Source organism: Taudactylus pleione, unplaced genomic scaffold, assembly GCF_031769625.1.
Source record: "Taudactylus pleione unplaced genomic scaffold, aTauple2 ptg000861l, whole genome shotgun sequence".
Taxonomy (NCBI): domain Eukaryota; kingdom Metazoa; phylum Chordata; class Amphibia; order Anura; family Myobatrachidae; genus Taudactylus; species Taudactylus pleione.
Window position 1 is genome coordinate 515145 of NW_028285263.1, and position 24116 is coordinate 539260.

Sequence of the window (24116 nt, forward strand, 5' to 3'; positions counted from 1 at the left end):
CTAAAGATGGCGTTCGCCGCTGTAACCTATGGGCTACACCGCGCATAATTAGCCGACAGAGGGTTCCCCCGGATCCCTCCCTGGCAATGGCGTCCGCGCATGTACAATCAGCCCTGGCAGCTCTCTGGGCACATCGCAGGGACGGGCTCCTTTTGGAGACCATGTCAATGCATGTGCCAGATGATACATCCGGGCGCCATCTTAATATAACGTTACCTTGTCTCGGAGATCCTCGCTTTCTGCTCTTTAATAAATTGTGCATACACTACAGTCCCCTACAGCAGGCTATGGGGGCGCGGTATCTAACGGCAATAGAGTGACCAATAGAGGATCAGTGATTTATCCGCAGTAGCCCTCATGTAATATAGGAGGCAGCTGCAATATCCTCTTTCTCCAGCAAAAAAAAGGGGTTATATCGCTGCTTCATAGATAGACCCCTAATAAATGTAGTCAGACAATTGTAGTAACATTTCTCCTGTCTCTCCAGCAATCTCAGATTGTGATTTGGGATGGAAAGAGATTTTCCAGAATAAAGGTTTGATATGAAGGAAACTATCACAGCAGTGATATATATTTGGGGCTCACACGTCTTTTCTAGGAATACAGTGAATGAGTAAATAGTTCCTTAGGAATGTAACCTGCCAGGGGGGAGCTGAGAGTTACCTTACAGCCTGTAACAGCTTCTTCATGTCAGAGAGTTACAAGCTGGAGAACCCTCGGTGTGATAAATACAGAGCCCGGAGCTGAGAGAGCCGATCTCTTCCTACGCTCAGTGTAACCTGCCAGGACTAGAAGCTGCCGCTGTAATTTGTAATACTGATAAATGAGCTTAAATTGTTTTATTCCTGGTGTGACCACATGACCTTGCTCCTCCAGGTGATAACAGATTTCTGCCACTGATAGTATAGAGAGTGGATACTCGGCCCTGAGTAAAGGCCCCCATACATTTGCGACGGATCATTGCGATGTAGCGATGGGATCGGAAACGCTGATCTGCTGGTCAGAAATGCCGACCGGCGGCCATCGATGTTCCGCGATCCGTCGCAGAATCGTCGAAATTCTACATGTTAAATTTTACCACTCTGCCAATCACGATAATTTTTTGATTGTGATCGGCATATCTGTGAAATCCAACATTTTGGATTTCAGCGATCCTGCGATGCTGGGTTGCAGGATCTCTACATCGCGACAATCCATCGCAGATGTATGGGGGCCTATACCTGAGTGGGCTTACTTCACCACTCCTAGAGATTCCCCCTCACCGGCAGTAACCACCTGTTACTGACTCCTCCCACTGCGTAGTGGGTGGGTAACCCGCTGCCACAACACCTCCTGGGTAATATCGGCTAATTCCCGCTGGTCACTCACTATGGAGCAGTCTGCACTGAGTAGCTGACAGAGGGTTTCAGCTTGGAGACACTGGGCTCAATCCAGGACAGCCGGAGGATGTGTAGCGTTTGGCGCTGTTCTAGTGTGGTCACAGGATACAGGCAGTTGCAGTCATCTGAAGGCAAGATGTTTATTGCTCATAAGTCTTTAGAAAGGCCATTCTTTCGCTTAAGGTGATTGGGACAAATCACAGCATAAAATCTTTCCTGGTGAGCAGGGGATACACATTATACAGAGCTGCTTTGGCATAGTAGCAACAGGGCCGAAACTAGGATATCTGTCACCCAGTGCAAGGCAGAAATTTTGCGCCCCCTCCCTTCCCGTACCTGGATTTTGTCCTTGCTCCTCCATAAGGCAGTGCACTACTCTGACGTCCCTGGTATAGTGACTTACATTATTCCACACACCATAATGCCATTATATATTATGCCACACACTGTAATGCCTATTACCAAAGTGCCACTTACATATTTGCCTAGCACCATTTTATGCCCCACAGTAAGGCTTCTAATTGCTTTAAAATTACCTGCTCATTGTCAGGTGTTTTATGCTCATTACCAGGGGTTCCATGCTCATTGCCAGGGGGTTTCATGCTCGTTGTCAGGGGGTTTCATGCTTGTTGCCAGGGGGTTTCATGCTCGTTGCCAGGGGGTTTCATGCTCGTTGCTAGGGGGTTTCATGCTCATTGCTATGGGCTTTCATGCTCCTTGCCTGGGCTTACATGCTCCTTGTCTGGGCTTTCATGCTCAGGAGGTTTCATGCTGCTTGCCAGGGGGTTTCATGCTCGTTGCCAGGGGGTTTCATGCTCGTTGCCATGGGGTTTATGCTCGTTGCCAGGGGGTTTCACGGGAGAAGATGCAGCTTTCAGCATCTTCTCCTGGCACTTGCGCTGGCCTAACAGACACTAGAGGTCCAGTAGGACCTCTAGTGTCTGTCCCCTCCTCGGCGGCGGCCACTTTTGGATGGCCGTTTTCAGCAGAGTCCATGCGGATGGCTAGTCTGCATGGAATCTGCTGAAAATGGCCATCCAAAAATGGCCACCACCAAGGAGGAGACAGACACTAAGGTCCAGTAAGGACCTCTAGCATCTATCTCCTCCTTAGCGGCGGCCATTTTTGGATGGCCGTTTTTTGAATCTGCAGCCCCCAAGCCACTGTGAGTCAGCTCTTTTTCACCCCCTGCATTCCGGCACCCAGTGCACGTGCATCTCTAGGCCCCCCCTAGTTGCGGCCCTGGTAGCAAATAATCGCTCAATTTCCGTAAACAAGGGCACTGCATCCACTACTGAATCAGGCCCACAGGCATTAACATTAATGTGTCACGACCTGGGTTTCTCGGCATAGGGGACGACGGGTATTACCTGTGAGGGCGCTGTGGCGTGATCCTTCCGGCGAAGGGGCTGGTGTCTGGCAGTGGGCGTTGGCTGTGCAAAATGTTCCGCGGGCACTGTGTCATTCTGGCCAGGGTAGACCTGGTGGTGTTTCCATTCCACTCTGGTATGGGCGCCGCCATCTTGCCTTAGGTCATGTCACTTAGCTGCTCCAGTCCTGGCATGTCACATGCTCTCTCTGACCTATCACGATTGTGCACTGGGTACTTAAGGGAGTTCAGAGCTTCCCATAGCTGCCAGTGCAACGTGTTTCACAGCGTATGCTGTGAGAGAGTTCCTGTGCTCCTGAGATCTGTCTGTTTGAGTGCTCACCTGTGCTCTTGCTGGATCCCAGCTTCCCAGCAGCCTACATCGTCCTGCCTGCTCCCAGTCTCCTGCTGGAACCATCCCACACCTTCTATCTACCCTTTCCCTGCCAAAGGACCTGAGTGCAGTTAACCCTGTACCTACACTGCCTCCATTTACCTAGCTCTCTGATTCTACACTGAGCCGTCTCAGTACAACTCTCCATTCAATTCATCAGCTGCTGCTAATCCAATTACTATAACCTCTCTGGATTTCATCTCACCAGTGTCAATCAGTAACTGTTATCCTGTCTGCAGCCTTGCAGTGACCTTTTGGATTACAAAGACTTTTTATTAGTTCTGCCACTACCCGGACATTATTTATTCTTACTTCACTACAGTTTCTAATCATCACCATCCTCTTAATATTCTGGACTTTATTTTATCCGTGTACATGTCTGCAAGTTCACCCATTAAAAACCCACTTTTCAATTTAAGGGGTCTATTTACTAAGCAGTGTTAGGAGAAGTGAAAAATGAAGAGTGAAAAGTGATAAGGTGCCAGCCAATCAGCTCCTAACTGTCATCTCATAGGCTGTGTGTGCTTAGTAAATAGACCCCTTAATCTATTCAGGTGTCTTCTCCTACTACCACCCCGGGTCCACAACAACACCAGATCCTAACATAATGTTTCTGTAAAATAACTGTGACATAGATTTATATTTTTCCCAAGCCAATCTACACCGCTAACTGTGACCTCATATACACAACCCCCCATCCCCAGCCATCAGACCCAGTGTCCTCCTCACTCGCTTAGTTCAAAGTTTCCCATCTTATCCCCTTAACGTGCGTCTTTGTGTTCTGCCCCTTCACATCCCAGGGCACTTCCTCTGGACCTCTGCCCTCTAGGTTCTGACCTTTAACCCCCGATGCACCCCCCCACACACATACACACGCATATATATGTCAGCAATGCAGGGACTTGTATTTGCCTGCCAGATTGCTCAGTTATCCTCTATTTGATCTTCATGTTTTTTATTTCTATTTGGAGCGTGTTAGATTATCTGGGTTATGTCTGATTTAGTTGTATTCGAATAAAAAAAAAGTCAAATGAAAAATAAAAAAAGATTTTGCATCCAACTATTTTGTCTACGGGACTCCAATCCCCTCAGGGTACTGGGTGTACGTGTACCAGGCTGACACATAGGGCTGAGATTTCTGCTATCTGCTAGGAGAAAGAGCTGACACTTATCTGGTGTCTTCGTAACAAGAGAGAGTTTTGCCCCCACAGCCTAGAGGATGCGATGCAGCGTTCCTGGGCCCTACCCCTGGCAGAACACAACAACGCTGCAATTGGTGAAGGATAGCTGCCTCACCGCTTGCTGGACCAAGGCAGGGCTGCGTGTTCTTTTGGGGCCCTTTTGCTTATCTTGCAAATCCCCCTGAGCAGTAAATATGTCAGTAGATATACAAATCTCGTCTCTTCTGTGTGGAACCACCTCAGTTGCCCTTTAGGGTTTGTTAACATCCTTTGGAATATCTCACAGCTTTTGTCAATGGCCCAACATGAAATCACAGTGTCAAATTCATCCTGCACAATTCAGTGTGTTCCTGAGGTTTCAAGGGGCGATTTCAGGCAGAAGTCCTATGTCAGGGGTTACCTCACTGAGTTGTAGTATCCGTGATTTTAACAAAGCAATACCTGTTTTCCAGCGTTGTTACACTTTACACATGCAGTCCTCGGGGTTAGTTAAAGGAAGAAGGGTCCCTCCATATGCAGCTAAAGTTACTGCTCTCATTTATATCTGTTTTGTTCTAATATAATGTCTTATTCTCATTTTTCAGAGATCTCCTGTCACTGAACTTTACAGCATCCCATTACCGTGACGATGGAGCGCTGGTAACTGAGTCACCGGGACATCTGGTATTTATATATAGCTATAGGCTGATCTTTAGGCCACTTTCACAAAGTATATATAATATTGTCCCACCGCTGATATACCAGTGCATGAACAAACAGCGTGCATCCTCCACTGTATATACAGGTACAGGTGTGTGCTCTCACCTGTCACACACCACCTGCGCTCCCTTATATCATCCTGGCTAAATAATCTACCGTGCGGACTGACCTCCATCACACACCGCTGCCACCTATAGAGGCTGCGGATACTAAGGGCTGGCATTCTGTAGCCGGTGTGACACCTGGTTACTGGCGTTCTGCAGGTGCTGTACTGTGGGGCTTGTCCTCTGGGTGTAATGAATGTACATTCGGGGATCTCCCACACACAAAACATTTCATACAGCAAATAAACCGTATGGGCTCAGGAAGCGGATTTATAAATGTAACAGAAACTTATTATTATTTTATTAACCGAAGGGGAGGTAAAGGAGCGTGAAAATGACACCCACATCCATCTATAGATTAATGTGCACAAAACAGAGGCAGCAGAAGATGTTTCATTAATACATTATGACTTATCTTGTCCTACACTCCATTAGGATAAAGGGCGCCATCCAGCACAGATCGCAGGTCTGTGGCGAAAGTATGCTAATGGATGCAATCGCAAAGCCCTCGCAGGCCAGCATAGAGACGCCCACTTCCCCTATCTCACATCCGCAATACCGCGCAAGTCTGCAAAACCATCGGTACCATCAAGTAACATCGGAGCCTCCCGCACAATTGGGGTCCGGACTATAGATAGACAGTAAAAAGGATGACAATGTCAAGCCAGACACCAGATGTTAGACAGTCAATAGGTCGACTGGGACAAAAGGTCGAAAGGGACAAAAGGTCGACACACTAAAGGTCGGCTTGTAAGAAGGTCGACAGGTACAAATGGTTGACAGGGTCAAAAGGTCGACATGAACATGGTCGACCAAACAAAATGGTTGAAACATGGTTTTATTTTATTTTTAGGGTTAGGCACTTACTGGAGGGTTAGGGTTAGGCACTTACTGGAGGGTTAGGTACTTACTGCAGGGTTTGGGTTAGGCACTTACCTCCACGGTCAGGGTTAGGCACCAGGAGGGAGGGTTAGGGTTAGACAGTTACCGAACGGTTAGGGTTAGACACTAGAAGGGACAATTAGGGTCAGGCACCTACCCTGATGGTTAGGGTTAGGCACCAGGAGAGAGGGTTAGGGTTAGGCACCAGGAGGGAGGGTTAGGCACCAGGAGGGAGGGTTAGGGTTAGGCACCAGGAGAGAGGGTTAGGGTTAGGCACCAGGAGGGAGGGTTAGGCACCAGGAGGGAGGGTTAGGGTTAGGCACCAGGAGGGAGGGTTAGGGTTAGGCACCAGGAGGGAGGGTTAGGCACCAGGAGGGAGGGTTAGGCACCAGGAGATAGGGTTAGGCACCAGGAGGGAGGGTTAGGGTTAGGCACCAGGAGGGAGGGTTAGACACCAGGAGGGAGAGTTAGGGTTATGCACCAGGAGGGAGGGTTAGGGTTAGGCACCAGGAGGGAGGGTTAGGCACCAGGAGGGAGGGTTATGGTTCGGCACCAAGGGGAGATTTAGAGAGAAGACTAGGGCTAAAAAACAAAAAAACATGTGTCGACCATTTGTTTTGTGTCAACCATTGTTCCCCTGTTGACCTTTTGTCCATGTTGACTATTTGAATAACGGAGGGCTCGTATGAGCCAGGAGTGACATAAACCAGGAGGCTGGGCTTTGGCCTGGGTGGCAATCATTGTGTTGGTCCCAACCTATGAAAGCCTTAGTGGAAGGAGTAGGGACAGAGCTTATGTAAGGCCAGGCTTACAAGCCTGAGGCCTCTTTCCTGGGAATCATTTGCCCCCCCTCCCGTACCCTAGGTTTCATTGTTTGTTAGCTATAATTTTGTGTGGCGGGAAGTACGGTTTATCATCAGCCCGGGTGTAGTGGGTGTGCATTGGGTGTGCTCACCTTCTATTATGTGTAGAGAAGTACTGTACCACCTCTACGGGGGCAGTACAGCCATCTAAGGATGGGATTTTGTTTGATAGAAGGTCTATGCTTAATACCCAAGTGCAGAGTTTGACATCCACAGGGTGGACTCCGCCCGCAATGCCGTGTTTTGTTGTTGAGTTTGCATTGTTGGGCTGCTCTGTGTAAGTGCCGTCCTTCCAGCCACCATACAATATTTAAAATAATTGAATTAATTTCTTAAATAAATAGCTGACCTGTTTTAAATCCATTACTGTCTCTGTGTGTTTTATTCTTAGATAAGTTTGAAGTGTTTATATTGTTATGGTATAATGATCACACACACTGGGCACACATCAGCCGTTACTAGGTTTAGTACCTGTCGACCTTCTTACATGTAGATATTTAGTGTGTTGACATTTTGGACCTGTCGATCTTTTGTCCCAGTCAACCTATTGATTGTCTAACATCTGGTGTCTATCTAGACAATGTCGACCTTTTTACTGTCTATCTTGTAATCCTCACCCCACACAGTCACAACAGACCAGACCTTACTCAGGAATTGCTAACCTCGTAGCTGCGTATGCCGTTGCAGTGGCTAATTTATGTACGCCCATGGCGGTAATGGCCCATGGCGTTCAAGCGGCGTTTTTACCACCACTCCCCCCATCACCACCCCCAAATGCAGACTACCTGTCACTCACTCTGCGATGGGTTTCCGTTCTCTGCGATCACAATTCTGTGATCACGCCCGCACACAGCGATGCATGCGCAGTATGCAACAATCGGCCATCTGCGTTCGCTATCGCAGCAACGCTCCATGCTGAATCAGGCCCATAGTGCAGACGTATTACAGATCCACAAGTCCTCTCTGTTACGGAGCTCGCCGTATGGCGTTTCCTGGTGTATTTTATATCTGTTCTGTACAAATGTTATATCAGTGAGAGAACCATAACTGAGCTCTCAGATTCACAGCGCGTGCGCGTGCCGGAGAGCCACCTCACATATGCGCATTCCTACAGAGATTGGTCCGACAAAGCAGCAAGGTAACCCTTTCAGCTGTGGGTCAGTACCCGCAGTCAGCTGCTCCGGTGATGTCTATTAATTACTTGAGATAAAATATCAAAAATAAAAAAATGTATTTATTTTAAAAAAAAAAAAAATCTCAGAAATTTATTCAACTACATTTTTGGAGATTTTATCATTTTTTAGGGGAATTTTATTTCTCGCTGTTATTTTTTTTCTTTACGACTGGATCGGTTAGCCCAAGATAGGGCCTCCATTTCCACTGCGCATGCACGCCGGGACAGGGTTGCACATAAGCGCTGAAACCACGACATCCAGCCAGCTGAGATATATTCCTGGTAAATTGCGGTGATAATAGATTTTCTATCCTTACAGTAGGAGGCAGTAGAGAGATCTGTGTTATCGTCACAGATTCATAAATAGCGTCCTCTATCTTCCAATGAAAATACTGCACCCACACAGTCACTGGCAGAGCCATATAATATAATATAATACAGCCCTTGTACTGTCCGGTGCGGCCGCCATGCAGCATGCAATCTGTATGATCACAGCTGTCACTCACCACCCAGTACATACATATACCCAGGAGCGCGGGTCAGGAATGCAGGACAGGCAGATCAGATAACATACTACACGTGTTGCCTCACGGCTACAAAAGAGAGGGATAATACCTGTCATGCTTTGTTAGGTCACACAATCAATTGTTTTGTTACATTGTTACCTACGGTAAGAGAAATGTCAATCAAATCTCAACATAATAAATAGTATCAGTGTCGGGTTACGCAGTTCCTTCGTCACATGGTATAGGCTCCAAGTAGTCACCTATAGTATAGGGTAACACAGCCAGTCACAGTATGCGCTGCCACAATGTATCTCAGCCTTCATTCTGGGCTGAATCGAAATGTATAACAACAATGCAGTCTACTGATACCCCAAGACTGAATGACTGTGACTCAGTGACAGCAGTGTAACTCTCAGTGACAGCAGTGTGACTCTCAGTGACAGCATAGTGACTCTCAGTGACAACAGTGTAACTCTCAGTGACAGCAGTGTGACTCTCAGTGACAGCAGTGTGACTCTCAGTGACAGCATAGTGACTCTCAGTGACAACAGTGTAACTCTCAGTGACAGCAGTGTAACTCTCAGTGACAGCAGTGTGACTCTCAGTGACAGCATAGTGACTCTCCGTGACAGCAGTGTGACTCTCAGTGACAGCAGTGTGACTCTCAGTGACAGCATAGTGACTCTCAGTGACAGTAGTGTGACTCTCAGTGACAGCAGTGTAACTCTCAGTGACAGCAGTGTGACTCTCAGTGACAGCATAGTGACTCTCAGTGACAGCAGTGTGACTCTCAGTGACAGCAGTGTAACTCTCAGTGACAGCAGTGTGACTCTCAGTGACAGCATAGTGACTCTCAGTGACAGCAGTGTGACTCTCAGTGACAGCAGTGTAACTCTCAGTGACAAAAGTGTAACTCTCAGTGACAGCAGTGTAACTCTCAGTGACAAAAGTGTAACTCTCAGTGACAGCAGTGTAACTCTCAGTGACAGCGGCGTGACTCTCAGAGACAGTAGTGTAACTCTCAGTGACAGCAGTGTGACTCTCAGTGACAGCATAGTGACTCTCAGTGACAGCAGTGTGACTCTCAGTGACAGCAGTGTAACTCTCAGTGACAGCAGTGTGACTCTCAGTGACAGCATAGTGACTCTCAGTGACAGCAGTGTGACTCTCAGTGACAGCAGTGTAACTCTCAGTGACAAAAGTGTAACTCTCAGTGACAGCAGTGTAACTCTCAGTGACAAAAGTGTAACTCTCAGTGACAGCAGTGTAACTCTCAGTGACAGCGGCGTGACTCTCAGAGACAGTAGTGTAACTCTCAGTGACAGCAGTGTAACTCTCAGTGACAGCAGTGCTAAGGTGCGTACACACTAGGCGATCAGGAAAGACAGTACAATTAGGACATCGTAACCGTACCGTCGTTCCTGATCCCCTGTAGTGTCTGCACTGAACGATCAGTCGTTCAGTGCAGGCACCCTCCATCATTCCTGAACATGCCAATCTGTCGTTATCGTCAGATTGCGCTGCATGTTCAGGCGATGGACAATGTCGGAAACGACCAGCGGGAGTGCGCATCGCTGGTCGTTTCCAACATAAAAGTGCACGAATTGTGCACGATTACTGAGCAATTGCACGATTACGACGTCGTAATCGTGCAGTTGCTCAGTAATATCGCCCAGTGTGTACCCACCATAACTCCCAGTGACAGCAGTGTAACTCTCAGTGACAGCTGTGTAACTCTCAGTGACAGCAGTGTGACTCTCAGTGACAGCTGTGTAACTCTCAGTGACAGCTGTGTAACTCTCAGTGACAGCAGTGTGACTCTCTGTGACAGCAGTGTGACTTTCAGTGAGAGCAGTGTGACTCTCAGTGACAGCATAATGACTCTTAGTGACAGCAGTATGACTCTCTGTGACAGCAGTGTGATTCTCAGTGACAGTAGTGTGACTCTCAGTGACAGCATAATGACTCTTAGTGACAGCAGTATGACTCTCTGTGACAGCAGTGTGATTCTCAGTGACAGTAGTGTGACTCTCAGTGACAGCAGTGTGACTCTCAGTGACAGCGGTGTGACTCTCTGTGACAGCAGTGTGATTCTCAGTGACAGTAGTGTGACTCTCAGTGACAGCATAATGACTCTTAGTGACAGCAGTATGACTCTCTGTGACAGCAGTGTGATTCTCAGTGACAGTAGTGTGACTCGCAGTGACAGCAATGTGATTCTCAGTGACAGCAGTGTGAGTCTCAGTGACAGTAATGTGACTCTCAGTGACAGTAGTGTGACTCTCAGTGACAGCGGCGTGACTCTCAGTGACAGCGGTGTGATTCTCTGTGACAGTAGTGTGACTCTCAGTGACAGCGGTGTGATTCTCTGTGACAGTAGTGTGATTCTCAGTGACAGCAGTGTGACTCTCAGTGACAGCAGTGTGACTCTCAGTGACAGCGGTGTGATTCTCTGTGACAGTAGTGTGAGTCTCAGTGACAGCAGTGCGACTCTCAGTGACAGCGGTGTGATTCTCTGTGACAGCGGTGTGACTCTCAGTGACAACGGTGTGATTCTCTGTGACAGCGGTGTGATTCTCTGTGACAGCTGTGTGATTCTCTGTGACAGCGGTGTGATTCTCAGTGACAGCGGTGTGACTCTCAGTGACAGCGGTGTGATTCTCTGTGACAGCAGTGTGACTCTCAGTGACAGCAGTGTGACTCTCAGTGACAGCGGTGTGATTCTCTGTGACAGCAGTGTGACTCTCAGTGACAACGGTGTGACTCTCAGTGACAGCAGTGCGACTCTCAGTGACAGCGGTGTGATTCTCTGTGACAGCAGTGTGACTCTCAGTGACAGCGGTGTGACTCTCTGTGACAGCAGTGTGATTCTCAGTGACAGTAGTGTGACTCTCAGTGACAGCATAATGACTCTTAGTGACAGCAGTATGACTCTCTGTGACAGCAGTGTGATTCTCAGTGACAGTAGTGTGACTCGCAGTGACAGCAATGTGATTCTCAGTGACAACAGTGTGAGTCTCAGTGACAGTAATGTGACTCTCAGTGACAGTAGGGCAACTCTCTGTGACAGTAGTGTGACTCTCAGTGACAGCGGCGTGACTCTCAGTGACAGCAGTGTGACTCTCAGTGACAGCGGTGTGATTCTCTGTGACAGCTGTGTAACTCAGTGACAGCAGTGTGACTCTCAGTGACAGCGGTGTGATTCTCTGTGACAGCGGTGTGACTCTCAGTGACAGCAGTGTGACTCTCAGTGACAGCGGTGTGACTCTCAGTGACAGCAGTGTGACTCTCAGTGACAGCGGTGTGACTCTCAGTGACAGCAGTGTGACTCTCAGTGACAGCGGTGTGATTCTCTGTGACAGTAGTGTGACTCTCAGTGACAGCAGTGTGACTCTCAGTGACAGCGGTGTGATTCTCAGTGACAGCAGTCTGACTCTCAGTGACAGCAGTGTGATTCTCAGTGACAGCAGTGTGACTCTCAGTGACAGCAGTGTGATTCTCAGTGACAGCAGTGTGACTCTCAGTGACAGCGGTGTGATTCTCTGTGACAGCGGTGTGATTCTCTGTGACAGCAGTGTGACTCTCAGTGACAGCGGTGTGACTCTCAGTGACAGCAGCATTATTCTCAGTGACAGCAGTGTGACTCTCAGTGACAGCAGCATTATTCTCAGTGACAGCAGTGTGACTCTCTGTGACAGCGGTGTGATTCTCTGTGACAGCGGTGTGATTCTCAGTGACAGCAGTGTGACTGTCAGTGACAGCGGTGTGATTCTCTGTGACAGCGGTGTGATTCTCAGTGACAGCAGTGTGACTGTCAGTGACAGCAGTGTGACTCTCAGTGACAGCGGTGTGATTCTCTGTGACAGCGGTGTGATTCTCTGTGACAGTAGTGTGACTCTCAGTGACAGCAGTGTGACTCTCAGTGACAGCGGTATGATTCTCAGTGACAGCAGTGTGACTTTCAGTGACAGCTGTGTGATTCTCTGTGACAGCGGTGTGATTCTCAGTGACAGCGGTGTGACTCTCAGTGACAGCAGTGTAATTCTCGGTGACAGCATAGTGACTCTCAGTGACAGCGGTGTGATTCTCTGTGACAGCGGTGTGATTCTCAGTGACAGCGGTGTGACTCTCAGTGACAGCGGTGTGATTCTCTGTGACAGCGGTGTGATTCTCAGTGACAGCGGTGTGACTCTCAGTGACAGCGGTGTGATTCTCTGTGACAGCTGTGTAACTCAGTGACAGCAGTGTGACTCTCAGTGACAGCGGTGTGATTCTCTGTGACAGCAGTGTGACTCTCAGTGACAGCAGTGTGACTCTCAGTGACAACGGTATGATTCTCTGTGACAGCAGTGTGACTCTCAGTGACAGCCAGCAGTGTGACTCTCAGTGACAGCCAGCAGTGTGACTCTCAGTGACAGCGGTGTGACTCTCAGTGACAGCAGCATTATTCTCAGTGACAGCAGTGTGACTCTCAGTGACAGCGGTGTGATTCTCTGTGACAGCGGTGTGATTCTCTGTGACAGCAGTGTGACTCTCAGTGACAGCGGTGTGACTCTCAGTGACAGCAGCATTATTCTCAGTGACAGCAGTGTGACTCTCAGTGACAGCAGCATTATTCTCAGTGACAGCGGTGTGACTCTCTGTGACAGCGGTGTGATTCTCTGTGACAGCGGTGTGATTCTCAGTGACAGCAGTGTGACTGTCAGTGACAGCGGTGTGATTCTCAGTGACAGCAGTGTGACTCTCAGTGACAGCAGTGTGATTCTCAGTGACAGCAGTGTGACTCTCAGTGACAGCGGTGTGATTCTCTGTGACAGCGGTGTGATTCTCTGTGACAGCAGTGTGACTCTCAGTGACAGCGGTGTGACTCTCAGTGACAGCAGCATTATTCTCAGTGACAGCAGTGTGACTCTCAGTGACAGCAGCATTATTCTCAGTGACAGCAGTGTGACTCTCTGTGACAGCGGTGTGATTCTCTGTGACAGCGGTGTGATTCTCAGTGACAGCAGTGTGACTGTCAGTGACAGCGGTGTGATTCTCAGTGACAGCAGTGTGACTGTCAGTGACAGCAGTGTGACTCTCAGTGACAGCGGTGTGATTCTCTGTGACAGTGGTGTGATTCTCTGTGACAGTAGTGTGACTCTCAGTGACAGCAGTGTGACTCTCAGTGACAGCGGTATGATTCTCAGTGACAGCAGTGTGACTTTCAGTGACAGCTGTGTGATTCTCTGTGACAGCGGTGTGATTCTCAGTGACAGCGGTGTGACTCTCAGTGACAGCGGTGTGATTCTCTGTGACAGCGGTGTGATTCTCTGTGACAGCGGTGTGATTCTCAGTGACAGCGGTGTGACTCTCAGTGACAGCGGTGTGATTCTCTGTGACAGCTGTGTAACTCAGTGACAGCAGTGTGACTCTCAGTGACAGCGGTGTGATTCTCTGTGACAGCAGTGTGACTCTCAGTGACAGCAGTGTGACTCTCAGTGACAACGGTATGATTCTCTGTGACAGCAGTGTGACTCTCAGTGACAGCCAGCAGTGTGACTCTCAGTGACAGCCAGCAGTGTGACTCTCAGTGACAGCGGTGTGACTCTCAGTGACAGCAGCATTATTCTCAGTGACAGCAGTGTGACTCTCAGTGACAGCGGTGTGATTCTCTGTGACAGCGGTGTGATTCTCTGTGACAGCAGTGTGACTCTCAGTGACAGCGGTGTGACTCTCAGTGACAGCAGCATTATTCTCAGTGACAGCAGTGTGACTCTCAGTGACAGCAGCATTATTCTCAGTGACAGCGGTGTGACTCTCTGTGACAGCGGTGTGATTCTCTGTGACAGCGGTGTGATTCTCAGTGACAGCAGTGTGACTGTCAGTGACAGCGGTGTGATTCTCTGTGACAGCGGTGTGATTCTCAGTGACAGCAGTGTGACTCTCAGTGACAGCGGTGTGATTCTCAGTGACAGCAGTGTGACTCTCAGTGACAGCGGTGTGATTCTCTGTGACAGCGGTGTGATTCTCTGTGACAGTAGTGTGACTCTCAGTGACTGCAGTGTGACTCTCAGTGACAGCGGTATGATTCTCAGTGACAGCAGTGTGACTTTCAGTGACAGCGGTGTGATTCTCTGTGACAGCGGTGTGATTCTCAGTGACAGCAGTGTGACTCTCAGTGACAGCAGTGTAATTCTCAGTGACAGCATAGTGACTCTCAGTGACAGCGGTGTGATTCTCTGTGACAGCGGTGTGATTCTCTGTGACTGCGGTGTGATTCTCAGTGACAGCGGTGTGACTCTCAGTGACAGCAGTGTGATTCTCTGTGACAGCTGTGTAACTCAGTGACAGCAGTGTGACTCTCAGTGACAGCGGTGTGATTCTCTGTGACAGCAGTGTGACTCTCAGTGACAGCAGTGTGACTCTGTGACTCTCAGTGACAACGGTGTGATTCTCTGTGACAGCGGTGTGACTCTCAGTGACAGCAGTGTGACTCTCAGTGACAGCGGTGTGATTCTCAGTGACAGCGGTGTGACTCTCAGTGACAGCGGTGTGATTCATAGTGACAGCGGTGTGATTCTCAGTGACAGCAGTGTGATTCTCTGTGACAGCAGTGTGACTCTCAGTGACAGCAGTGTGACTCTCAGTGACAGCAGTGTGATTCTCAGTGACAGCAGTGTGACTCTCAGTGACAGCGGTGTGACTCTCTGTGACAACGGTGTGATTCTCAGTGACAGCGGTGTGACTCTCAGTGACAGCTGCATTATTCTCAGTGACAGCAGTGTGACTCTCAGTTACAGCAGCATTATTCTCAGTGACAGCAGTGTGACTCTCAGTGACAGCGGTGTGACTCTCAGTGACAGCAGTGTGACTGTCAGTGACAGCGGTGTGATTCTCTGTGACAGCGGTGTGATTCTCAGTGACAGCAGTGTGACTCTCAGTGACAGCAGTGTGACTCTCAGTGACAGCAGTGTGACTCTCAGTGACAGCGGTGTGATTCTCTGTGACAGCAGTGTGACTCTCAGTGACAGCAGTGTGACTCTGTGACTCTCAGTGACAACGGTGTGATTCTCTGTGACAGCGGTGTGACTCTCAGTGACAGCAGTGTGACTCTCAGTGACAGCGGTGTGATTCTCAGTGACAGCGGTGTGACTCTCAGTGACAGCGGTGTGATTCATAGTGACAGCGGTGTGATTCTCAGTGACAGCGGTGTGATTCTCTGTGACAGCAGTGTGACTCTCAGTGACAGCAGTGTGACTCTCAGTGACAGCAGTGTGATTCTCAGTGACAGCAGTGTGACTCTCAGTGACAGCGGTGTGACTCTCTGTGACAACGGTGTGATTCTCAGTGACAGCGGTGTGACTCTCAGTGACAGCGGTGTGACTCTCAGTGACAGCAGCATTATTCTCAGTGACAGCAGTGTGACTCTCAGTGACAGCAGCATTATTCTCAGTGACAGCAGTGTGACTCTCAGTGACAGCGGTGTGATTCTCTGTGACAGCAGTGTGACTCTCAGTGACAGCAGTGTGACTCTCAGTGACAACGGTGTGATTCTCTGTGACAGCAGTGTGATTCTCAGTGACAGCAGTGTGACTCTCAGTGACAGCGGTGTGATTCTCTGTGACAGCGGTGTGATTCTCAGTGACAGCAGTGTGACTCTCAGTGACAGCGGTGTGATTCTCTGTGACAGCGGTGTGATTCTCAGTGACAGCGGTGTGACTCTCAGTGACAGCGGTGTGATTCTCAGTGACAGCGATGTGACTCTCAGTGACAGCAGCATTATTCTCAGTGACAGCAGTGTGATTCTCTGTGACAGCGGTGTGATTCTCAGTGACAGCAGTGTGACTCTCAGTGACAGCGGTGTGATTCTCTGTGACAGCGGTGTGATTCTCAGTGACAGCGGTGTGACTCTCAGTGACAGCGGTGTGATTCTCTGTGACAGCGGTGTGACTCTCAGTGACAGCAGTGTGACTCTCAGTGACAACGGTGTGATTCTCTGTGACAGCGGTGTGACTCTCAGTGACAGCGGTGTGACTCTCAGTGACAGCGGTGTGATTCTCAGTGACAGCGGTGTGACTCTCAGTGACAGCGGTGTGATTCTCAGTGACAGCGGTGTGACTCTCAGTGACAGCGGTGTGATTCATAGTGACAGCGGTGTGATTCTCAGTGACAGCAGTGTGACTCTCAGTGACAGCGGTGTGATTCTCTGTGACAGCGGTGTGATTCTCAGTGACAGCGGTGTGACTCTCAGTGACAGCGGTGTGATTCTCAGTGACAGCGATGTGACTCTCAGTGACAGCAGCATTATTCTCAGTGACAGCAGTGTGATTCTCTGTGACAGCGGTGTGATTCTCAGTGACAGCAGTGTGACTCTCAGTGACAGCGGTGTGATTCTCTGTGACAGCGGTGTGATTCTCAGTGACAGCGGTGTGACTCTCAGTGACAGCGGTGTGATTCTCTGTGACAGCGGTGTGACTCTCAGTGACAGCAGTGTGACTCTCAGTGACAACGGTGTGATTCTCTGTGACAGCGGTGTGACTCTCAGTGACAGCGGTGTGACTCTCAGTGACAGCGGTGTGATTCTCAGTGACAGCGGTGTGACTCTCAGTGACAGCGGTGTGATTCTCAGTGACAGCGGTGTGACTCTCAGTGACAGCGGTGTGATTCATAGTGACAGCGGTGTGATTCTCAGTGACAGCGGTGTGACTCTCAGTGACAGCAGTGTGATTCTCAGTGACAGCAGTGTGACTCTCAGTGACAGCGGTGTGACTCTCTGTGACAACGGTGTGATTCTCAGTGACAGCGGTGTGACTCTCAGTGACAGCGGTGTGACTCTCAGTGACAGCAGTGTGACTCTCAGTGACAGCAGTGTGACTCTCAGTGACAGCAGCATTATTCTCAGTGACAGCAGTGTGACTCTCAGTGACAGCGGTGTGATTCTCTGTGACAGCAGTGTGACTCTCAGTGACAGCAGTGTGACTCTCAGTGACAACGGTGTGATTCTCAGTGACAGCGGTGTGATTCTCAGTGACAGCGGTGTGACTCTCAGTGACAGCGGTGTGATTCTCTGTGACAGCGGTGTGATTCTCAGTGACAGCAGTGTGACTCTCAGTGACAGCGGTGTGATTCTCTGTGACAGCGGTGTGATTCTCAGTGACAGCGGTGTGACTCTCAGTGACAGCGGTGTGATTCTCAGTGACAGCGATGTGACTCTCAGTGACAGCAGCATTATTCTCAGTGACAGCAGTGTGATTCTCTGTGACAGCAGTGTGACTCTCAGTGACAGCGGTGTGATTCTCAGTGACAGCGGTGTGACTCTCAGTGACAGCAGTGTGACTCTCAGTGACAGCGGTGTGATTCTCAGTGACAGCGGTGTGACTCTCAGTGACAGCGGTGTGATTCATAGTGACAGCGGTGTGATTCTCAGTGACAGCGGTGTGACTCTCAGTGACAGCAGTGTGATTCTCAGTGACAGCAGTGTGACTCTCAGTGACAGCGGTGTGACTCTGTGACAACGGTGTGATTCTCAGTGACAGCGGTGTGACTCTCAGTGACAGCGGTGTGACTCTCAGTGACAGCAGCATTATTCTCAGTGACAGCAGTGTGACTCTCAGTGACAGCGGTGTGATTCTCAGTGACAGCGGTGTGACTCTCAGTGACAGCGGTGTGATTCATAGTGACAGCGGTGTGATTCTCAGTGACAGCGGTGTGACTCTCAGTGACAGCAGTGTGATTCTCAGTGACAGCAGTGTGACTCTCAGTGACAGCGGTGTGACTCTGTGACAACGGTGTGATTCTCAGTGACAGCGGTGTGACTCTCAGTGACAGCGGTGTGACTCTCAGTGACAGCAGCATTATTCTCAGTGACAGCAGTGTGACTCTCAGTGACAGCGGTGTGATTCTCTGTGACAGCAGTGTGACTCTCAGTGACAGCAGTGTGACTCTCAGTGACAGCAGTGTGACTCTCAGTGACAGCGGTGTGATTCTCAGTGACAGCGGTGTGACTCTCAGTGACAGCGGTGTGATTCATAGTGACAGCGGTGTGATTCTCAGTGACAGCGGTGTGACTCTCAGTTACAGCAGTGTGATTCTCAGTGACAGCAGTGTGACTCTCAGTGACAGCGGTGTGACTCTGTGACAACGGTGTGATTCTCAGTGACAGCGGTGTGACTCTCAGTGACAGCGGTGTGACTCTCAGTGACAGCAGCATTATTCTCAGTGACAGCAGTGTGACTCTCAGTGACAGCGGTGTGATTCTCTGTGACAGCAGTGTGACTCTCAGTGACAGCAGTGTGACTCTCAGTGACAACGGTGTGATTCTCTGTGACAGCGGTGTGATTCTCAGTGACAGCAGTGTGACTCTCAGTGACAGCGGTGTGATTCTCTGTGACAGCGGTGTGACTCTCAGTGACAGCAGTGTGACTCTCAGTGACAGCGGTGTGATTCTCTGTGACAGCGGTGTGATTCTCAGTGACAGCGGTGTGACTCTCAGTGACAGCGGTGTGATTCTCAGTGACAGCGATGTGACTCTCAGTGACAGCAGCATTATTCTCAGTGACAGCAGTGTGACTCTCAGTGACAGCGGTGTGATTCTCTGTGACAGCGGTGTGATTCTCAGTGACAGCGGTGTGACTTTCAGTGACAGCGGTGTGATTCTCTGTGACAGCGGTGTGATTCTCAGTGACAGCGGTGTGATTCTCAGTGACAGCGGTGTGACTCTCAGTGACAGCAACAACAAAAAAGTGTGTCCACGAATTAACCCCCCTTTAACCCTTTCTGCACTGGTTGCTCCAATTCAAAGATGACAATACATGTAAATTCAAAAATCTTATATTCAATTAAATGTATAGAATGTAATTGTCTTATAGATCATCAGAATTATTATCATAGGAAGTGGACATAAAAAAACATAATGTGACTCTCAGTGACAGTAGTGTAACTCTCAGAGACAGCAACGTGATTCTCAGTTACAGTAGTGTGACTCTCTGTGACATCATTGTGATTTTATTATATTTATTGTGTGGAGAAAACCCTCCTGTAGTGTATTACACTACAATGTGTTCCCCCAGGGGCCCCTCTCCCCAGCTGCTATATAAAGGGCCCCTCTTCCCAGCAGCTATATCAAGGGACCCTCTTCCCAGCTGCTATATCAAGGGCCCCTCTTCCCAGCTGCTATATCAAGGGCCCCTCTTCCCAGCTGCTATATCAAGGGCCCCTTTTCCCAGCTGCTATATCAAGGGCCCCTCTTCCCAGCTGCTATATCAAGGGCCCCTCTTCCCAGCTGCTATATCAAGGGCCCCTCTTCCCAGCTGCTATATCAAGGGCCCCTCTTCCCAGCTGCTATATCAAGGGCCCCTCTTCCCAGCTGCTATATCAAGGGCCCCTCTTCCCAGCTGCTATATAAAGGGCCACAGTATTCTGCCCAGGAAATACCATACATGCTGTGACAGCTCCTGCACATATTACCCTTTACCCAAACTTGCCAACTCTCCCTCATTGTCAGGGAGACTCCCTGAAATAGCAGAAATCTCGCTGTCTCCCTGAAGAGTCTACCAATCTCCCTCATTTTACCATACCCCCTATATGACACTGTTATATAAAAGAAAAAACAGAGATATATACATTCAAATGGGATCATTAGTATAATTTCCCTGCTTTGGTTATAAGGCACAATGATCCCTATGGTTACATGTATTTTCTGAGAAGTATCAGTGTGTTTTCATCAACAAGTAGATCTTACTAACTGCTTTGGGGCTCGTTTACATTTGGATGTAAGTCAGTTTTATGACACGCCCCTCAGATGTATGACACGCCCCTCAGATGTAGCAGTACACGCCCACTTTACTGCCGCGCTCATAGGTGCTGCTTTCACAATCTCCCTGAAATGCTTTTTCAAAAGTAGGCAAGTATGCCTTTACCTCCCCAGGGACTGACAGCAGCAGCAGCCTCATATACCATATCTGTCATGTTCCTCAGCGTGTTGTCACTTTCCCTATAATGAACACTGTCCCTAACTCTCTGTGTCTCTGCTCAGGGTCACTGCTGCTACACGGGGACGGTGGATGGCGTGCCGGAATCGTCGCTCTCTGTGTGCACTTGTCACGGTCTCAGGTGAGCCTTTCTCATACACATGTGGTAGTGGAACCATCCCATGCATGACTGTCTGCCCCTAGTGCTATCGGGTGTAAACCAGACGCAATTAGACACACATTGCGGGCATGGAGCTGAATGCCAGTGCTGTAGGGAGGGGTGTGGAAGTGGTGCCATCGTCCAGGACGCAGAGCCTGGGGACGGCACAGTCGCTGCCCCACGGCTCCTACATCTGGCTGGAATGGCACACTGTGGCCAGAAGCTCTGCTGCAGTGCTGCCCGGAGCGTCCAAAGGACCCTGCAGTGCGTAGAGCCGGCCGAGACATCTGGGCAGCTCAGTCTCTCATATTACTTAAATAATGTGAAAGCAATAACAATAATGTTGTCACACCCTTTTCACATTATTTTAGTATCACTTAGATGTATGAAAGGGCAATTGGAGCAGTTTTCGTAAAACAAAAAAAAACTCTCCAAGCCCATAAATTCGCACATTTTTATACTTGTAAATACGATCTGTATTATATACTAAAGAGGATTATGGAAAAAGAAACAGGAGGGGAGGGGATAATAACAGCACCTGCAGATGGCGACAAGCAGGGTTCCCCGTCTTACATAACTCAGGGAAAGCAGAGCCCAGAGACGGCTTCAGTCATCATCCCACATGTCCCATAGACCACAGCGCTGATCACATTGAGAAATAGAGAAAACACTTACCTGCACCCAGAATGGTAATCGGTGATCCATCCGGTGAGCGGCTCGGTAACCCGGTCATTAGATCTGAATGCATCAGATGACCGGGGAAAAGTAATCAGATGACCGGATCACTGTGGAGCTCACCGGGTCACTGATCATCTGAAGGAGGTAAGTGTAAGCTCTGGGGGGGAGCCGGCGGTGGCACATGCACAGAACCGCTCTTAAGGTACTTTTTGCAAAAAATACCCTGAAAAGTGTGCGGAGAGGATTCTGTCTCTGAAGCTCTGTCCCTGTAAGCGATATTTAATAAGTCCTTGCGATGTATATAAATATTGCATTGCAAATCCTGGCGCTATTATCACATCTAATTCGCATCTGAGATAAATAGGGCCCTTAATATGTAATCAGACGCATGAACTAAGGAAGACAAGACCACAATATAGAAGCGCTTGTAATAAAGAACATGTATCTATTTAAGCTGAAATGATAAACTGTATCAATGAAATGAAATATACACAAATGGTACCCAAATAAAACGCCTGTTTGAATTAGACCGGTAATATCTGACACAAAGTGCGCTACATATAAAAACATGAATAGTAAGATGTTTATAACTCTTTTAGTGGAGTATATGTTGGTTGGGAGTCCCGTATAATAAAAATGGATCCGGAGCACCGGTGGACTTACCCTACCTTTCCCTGCCGGCAGCAAGGGCGGCAGTGAGCGGCTAGCAGAATGAAATGTAAAAACTGCTGCATGCTGTGCGCCTCCTGGTTGTGCTTGTCCGGGGTGAGCTTTCTCCCTGGCTTCTTGTTGAAACGCCGATAACGGGAGTGTTTTGAGTCGTGTGCTTGAGCTTCCTCTGAACGAAGTGACGTCAGTCCGGGGGTCCCGCTAACACCAACGCGTTTCATCACGATAGTGACTTTTTCAAGGTGTCTGTAGTGCTGTGTTCGCCCCTGTTATATCCTACAGGAATTGTTCTGATTGGTTCCTTTCTTGCTTCCATAATTGGAAGCTGAATCCATGAATACGGTTTTTAAAAGGATTGGTGGTTAAAAGGTATAATCTTTATTAGTGTCTTAGAGGTAAAAAAATTATTAAAATATGTAGCGCAATGTTTCTTAATAAAATAAACGAACATTATAAAAGAAGCTATAATGACATTTCTTTCATTTCATGTTTTTCAATTAAACGCAGCAGTGTGTACAAACTAAGTAATGCCTGGTCTTAAAATAAATAAAAATAATAATAATATAAATATGAATATAAATAAAGATAAATGAATAAATAGATATATGTGGGTGTGTACATATTTAAATAGGGATGTGTCGCAATGATATGATTTAACTGGAATAACTGATATTTTATGTTACATGGTATAATGAAGTATATAGATATTATTACTAATATTTCAGGTTTTAAGAAAGGCTCCCAGATCAAAATCTATGTTCAGTCCTCTAGGGTGGAGGGTATCCATATTATAGATCCATTTGGTTTCTTGTTTAGAGATTTTTTCTGTGAAATTTCCTCCTCTCCAATCTTTCTCTATTTTCCTGATTGCTAGGAATTTAAGTCCTTTTGGGTTCTTCTGATGGTGTGATAAGAAATGATTGGACACACTATGTGATGTGTAGCCTTTTTTGATGTTGTTGATGTGTTCCCCTATTCTTACTTTGAGTTTTCTGATGGTACGGCCAATATACTGGAGACCGCAGGGACATTCTAGTAGGTAGACTACACCCTCTGTGTTGCAGCAAAGGTACTGTTTGATTTCAAATTCTGTGTTCCGAGAGTGGGACTGAAATCTTGTGATCCCTTTAGTGCTGTTAGTTCCAGTATCTTTACATGTTTTACAGTTCAAACAAAAATGAAATCCTTTCTGACATACAGTGGAAGGTGGTTTTTCCGGAGGGATGCAACTAGCTGTAAGCATATTTTGAAGTATTTCAGCTCTTTTGTAAACTATTTTTGGTCTGGTTGGGATTAGGTTCTTTGTTTCAGAGTCTAGGTGTAGAAGATGCCAATGTTTTTTTATACTCTGCTCCAATGCTTCAGTGTAACTGTTATAACGTGTGATAAATAATACATTTTCTGGATTTTCCTTTCTTTTGTTGTTGTATTGTAATAAATCTTCTCTATTTATTTTCTCAATTTTCTTAAGACTGATGTCAATCTGATTCTCCGAATATTCCCTTTCTATGAACCTCTGTTTTAGAACTTCACTCTGTGCTTTGAATTCTTCATTTTTAGTACAGTTCCTTTTGATCCTCTGGAACTGTCCTCCTGGAATATTTCCAATCCACTTCGGGTGATGGTTACTTGATGAAAGTAAATAATTGTCGTAGTCAACTTTTTTGAAAAAAGTTCGTGTGTGTATGGTGTTCCTTTCTATATATATTTCTAGGTCCAGGAATTGTATAGACTCTTTGCTGAAATTATATGTGAACTCTAGGTTCAAATCATTGTGATTCAGATATCCCAAGAATTTAGTCAGACTGTCCTCATTTCCTTCCCAAATAAATATGATGTCATCTATAAACCTTTTCCAATGTTTCACATGTTCTTGATACGGGTTGTTATGCCAAATTTTATCATCTTCCCATTTAGCGACAAAGAGATTCGCGTAACTCGGTGCGAATCGACTGCCCATCGCTGTACCGGTTATTTGTTTAAAAAACTGGTTTTGATACCAAAAATAATTGTGGTTCAGTATAAACTCTATACTGCTCATAATAAAATTTATTTGTGAATTCAAAAGGTCTGATCTATGGTTCAGATAATGATACGTATGGGCACA

The 24116-nt window shown here is 47.9% G+C and overlaps 1 protein-coding gene across 1 annotated transcript in view; it reads left to right on the forward strand.

Annotated features, from left to right (window-relative positions):
- The window catches only part of ADAM33 (ADAM metallopeptidase domain 33), a 136532-nt gene that overhangs the window by 25414 nt on the left and 87002 nt on the right, over window positions 1–24116 (forward strand). The window contains exons 4-5 of the mRNA XM_088458860.1: window positions 4908–4986; window positions 20568–20644. Of these exons, the coding sequence (XP_088314986.1) occupies window positions 4908–4986; window positions 20568–20644 (156 nt within the window). The remainder of the gene's footprint in view (window positions 1–4907; window positions 4987–20567; window positions 20645–24116) is intronic.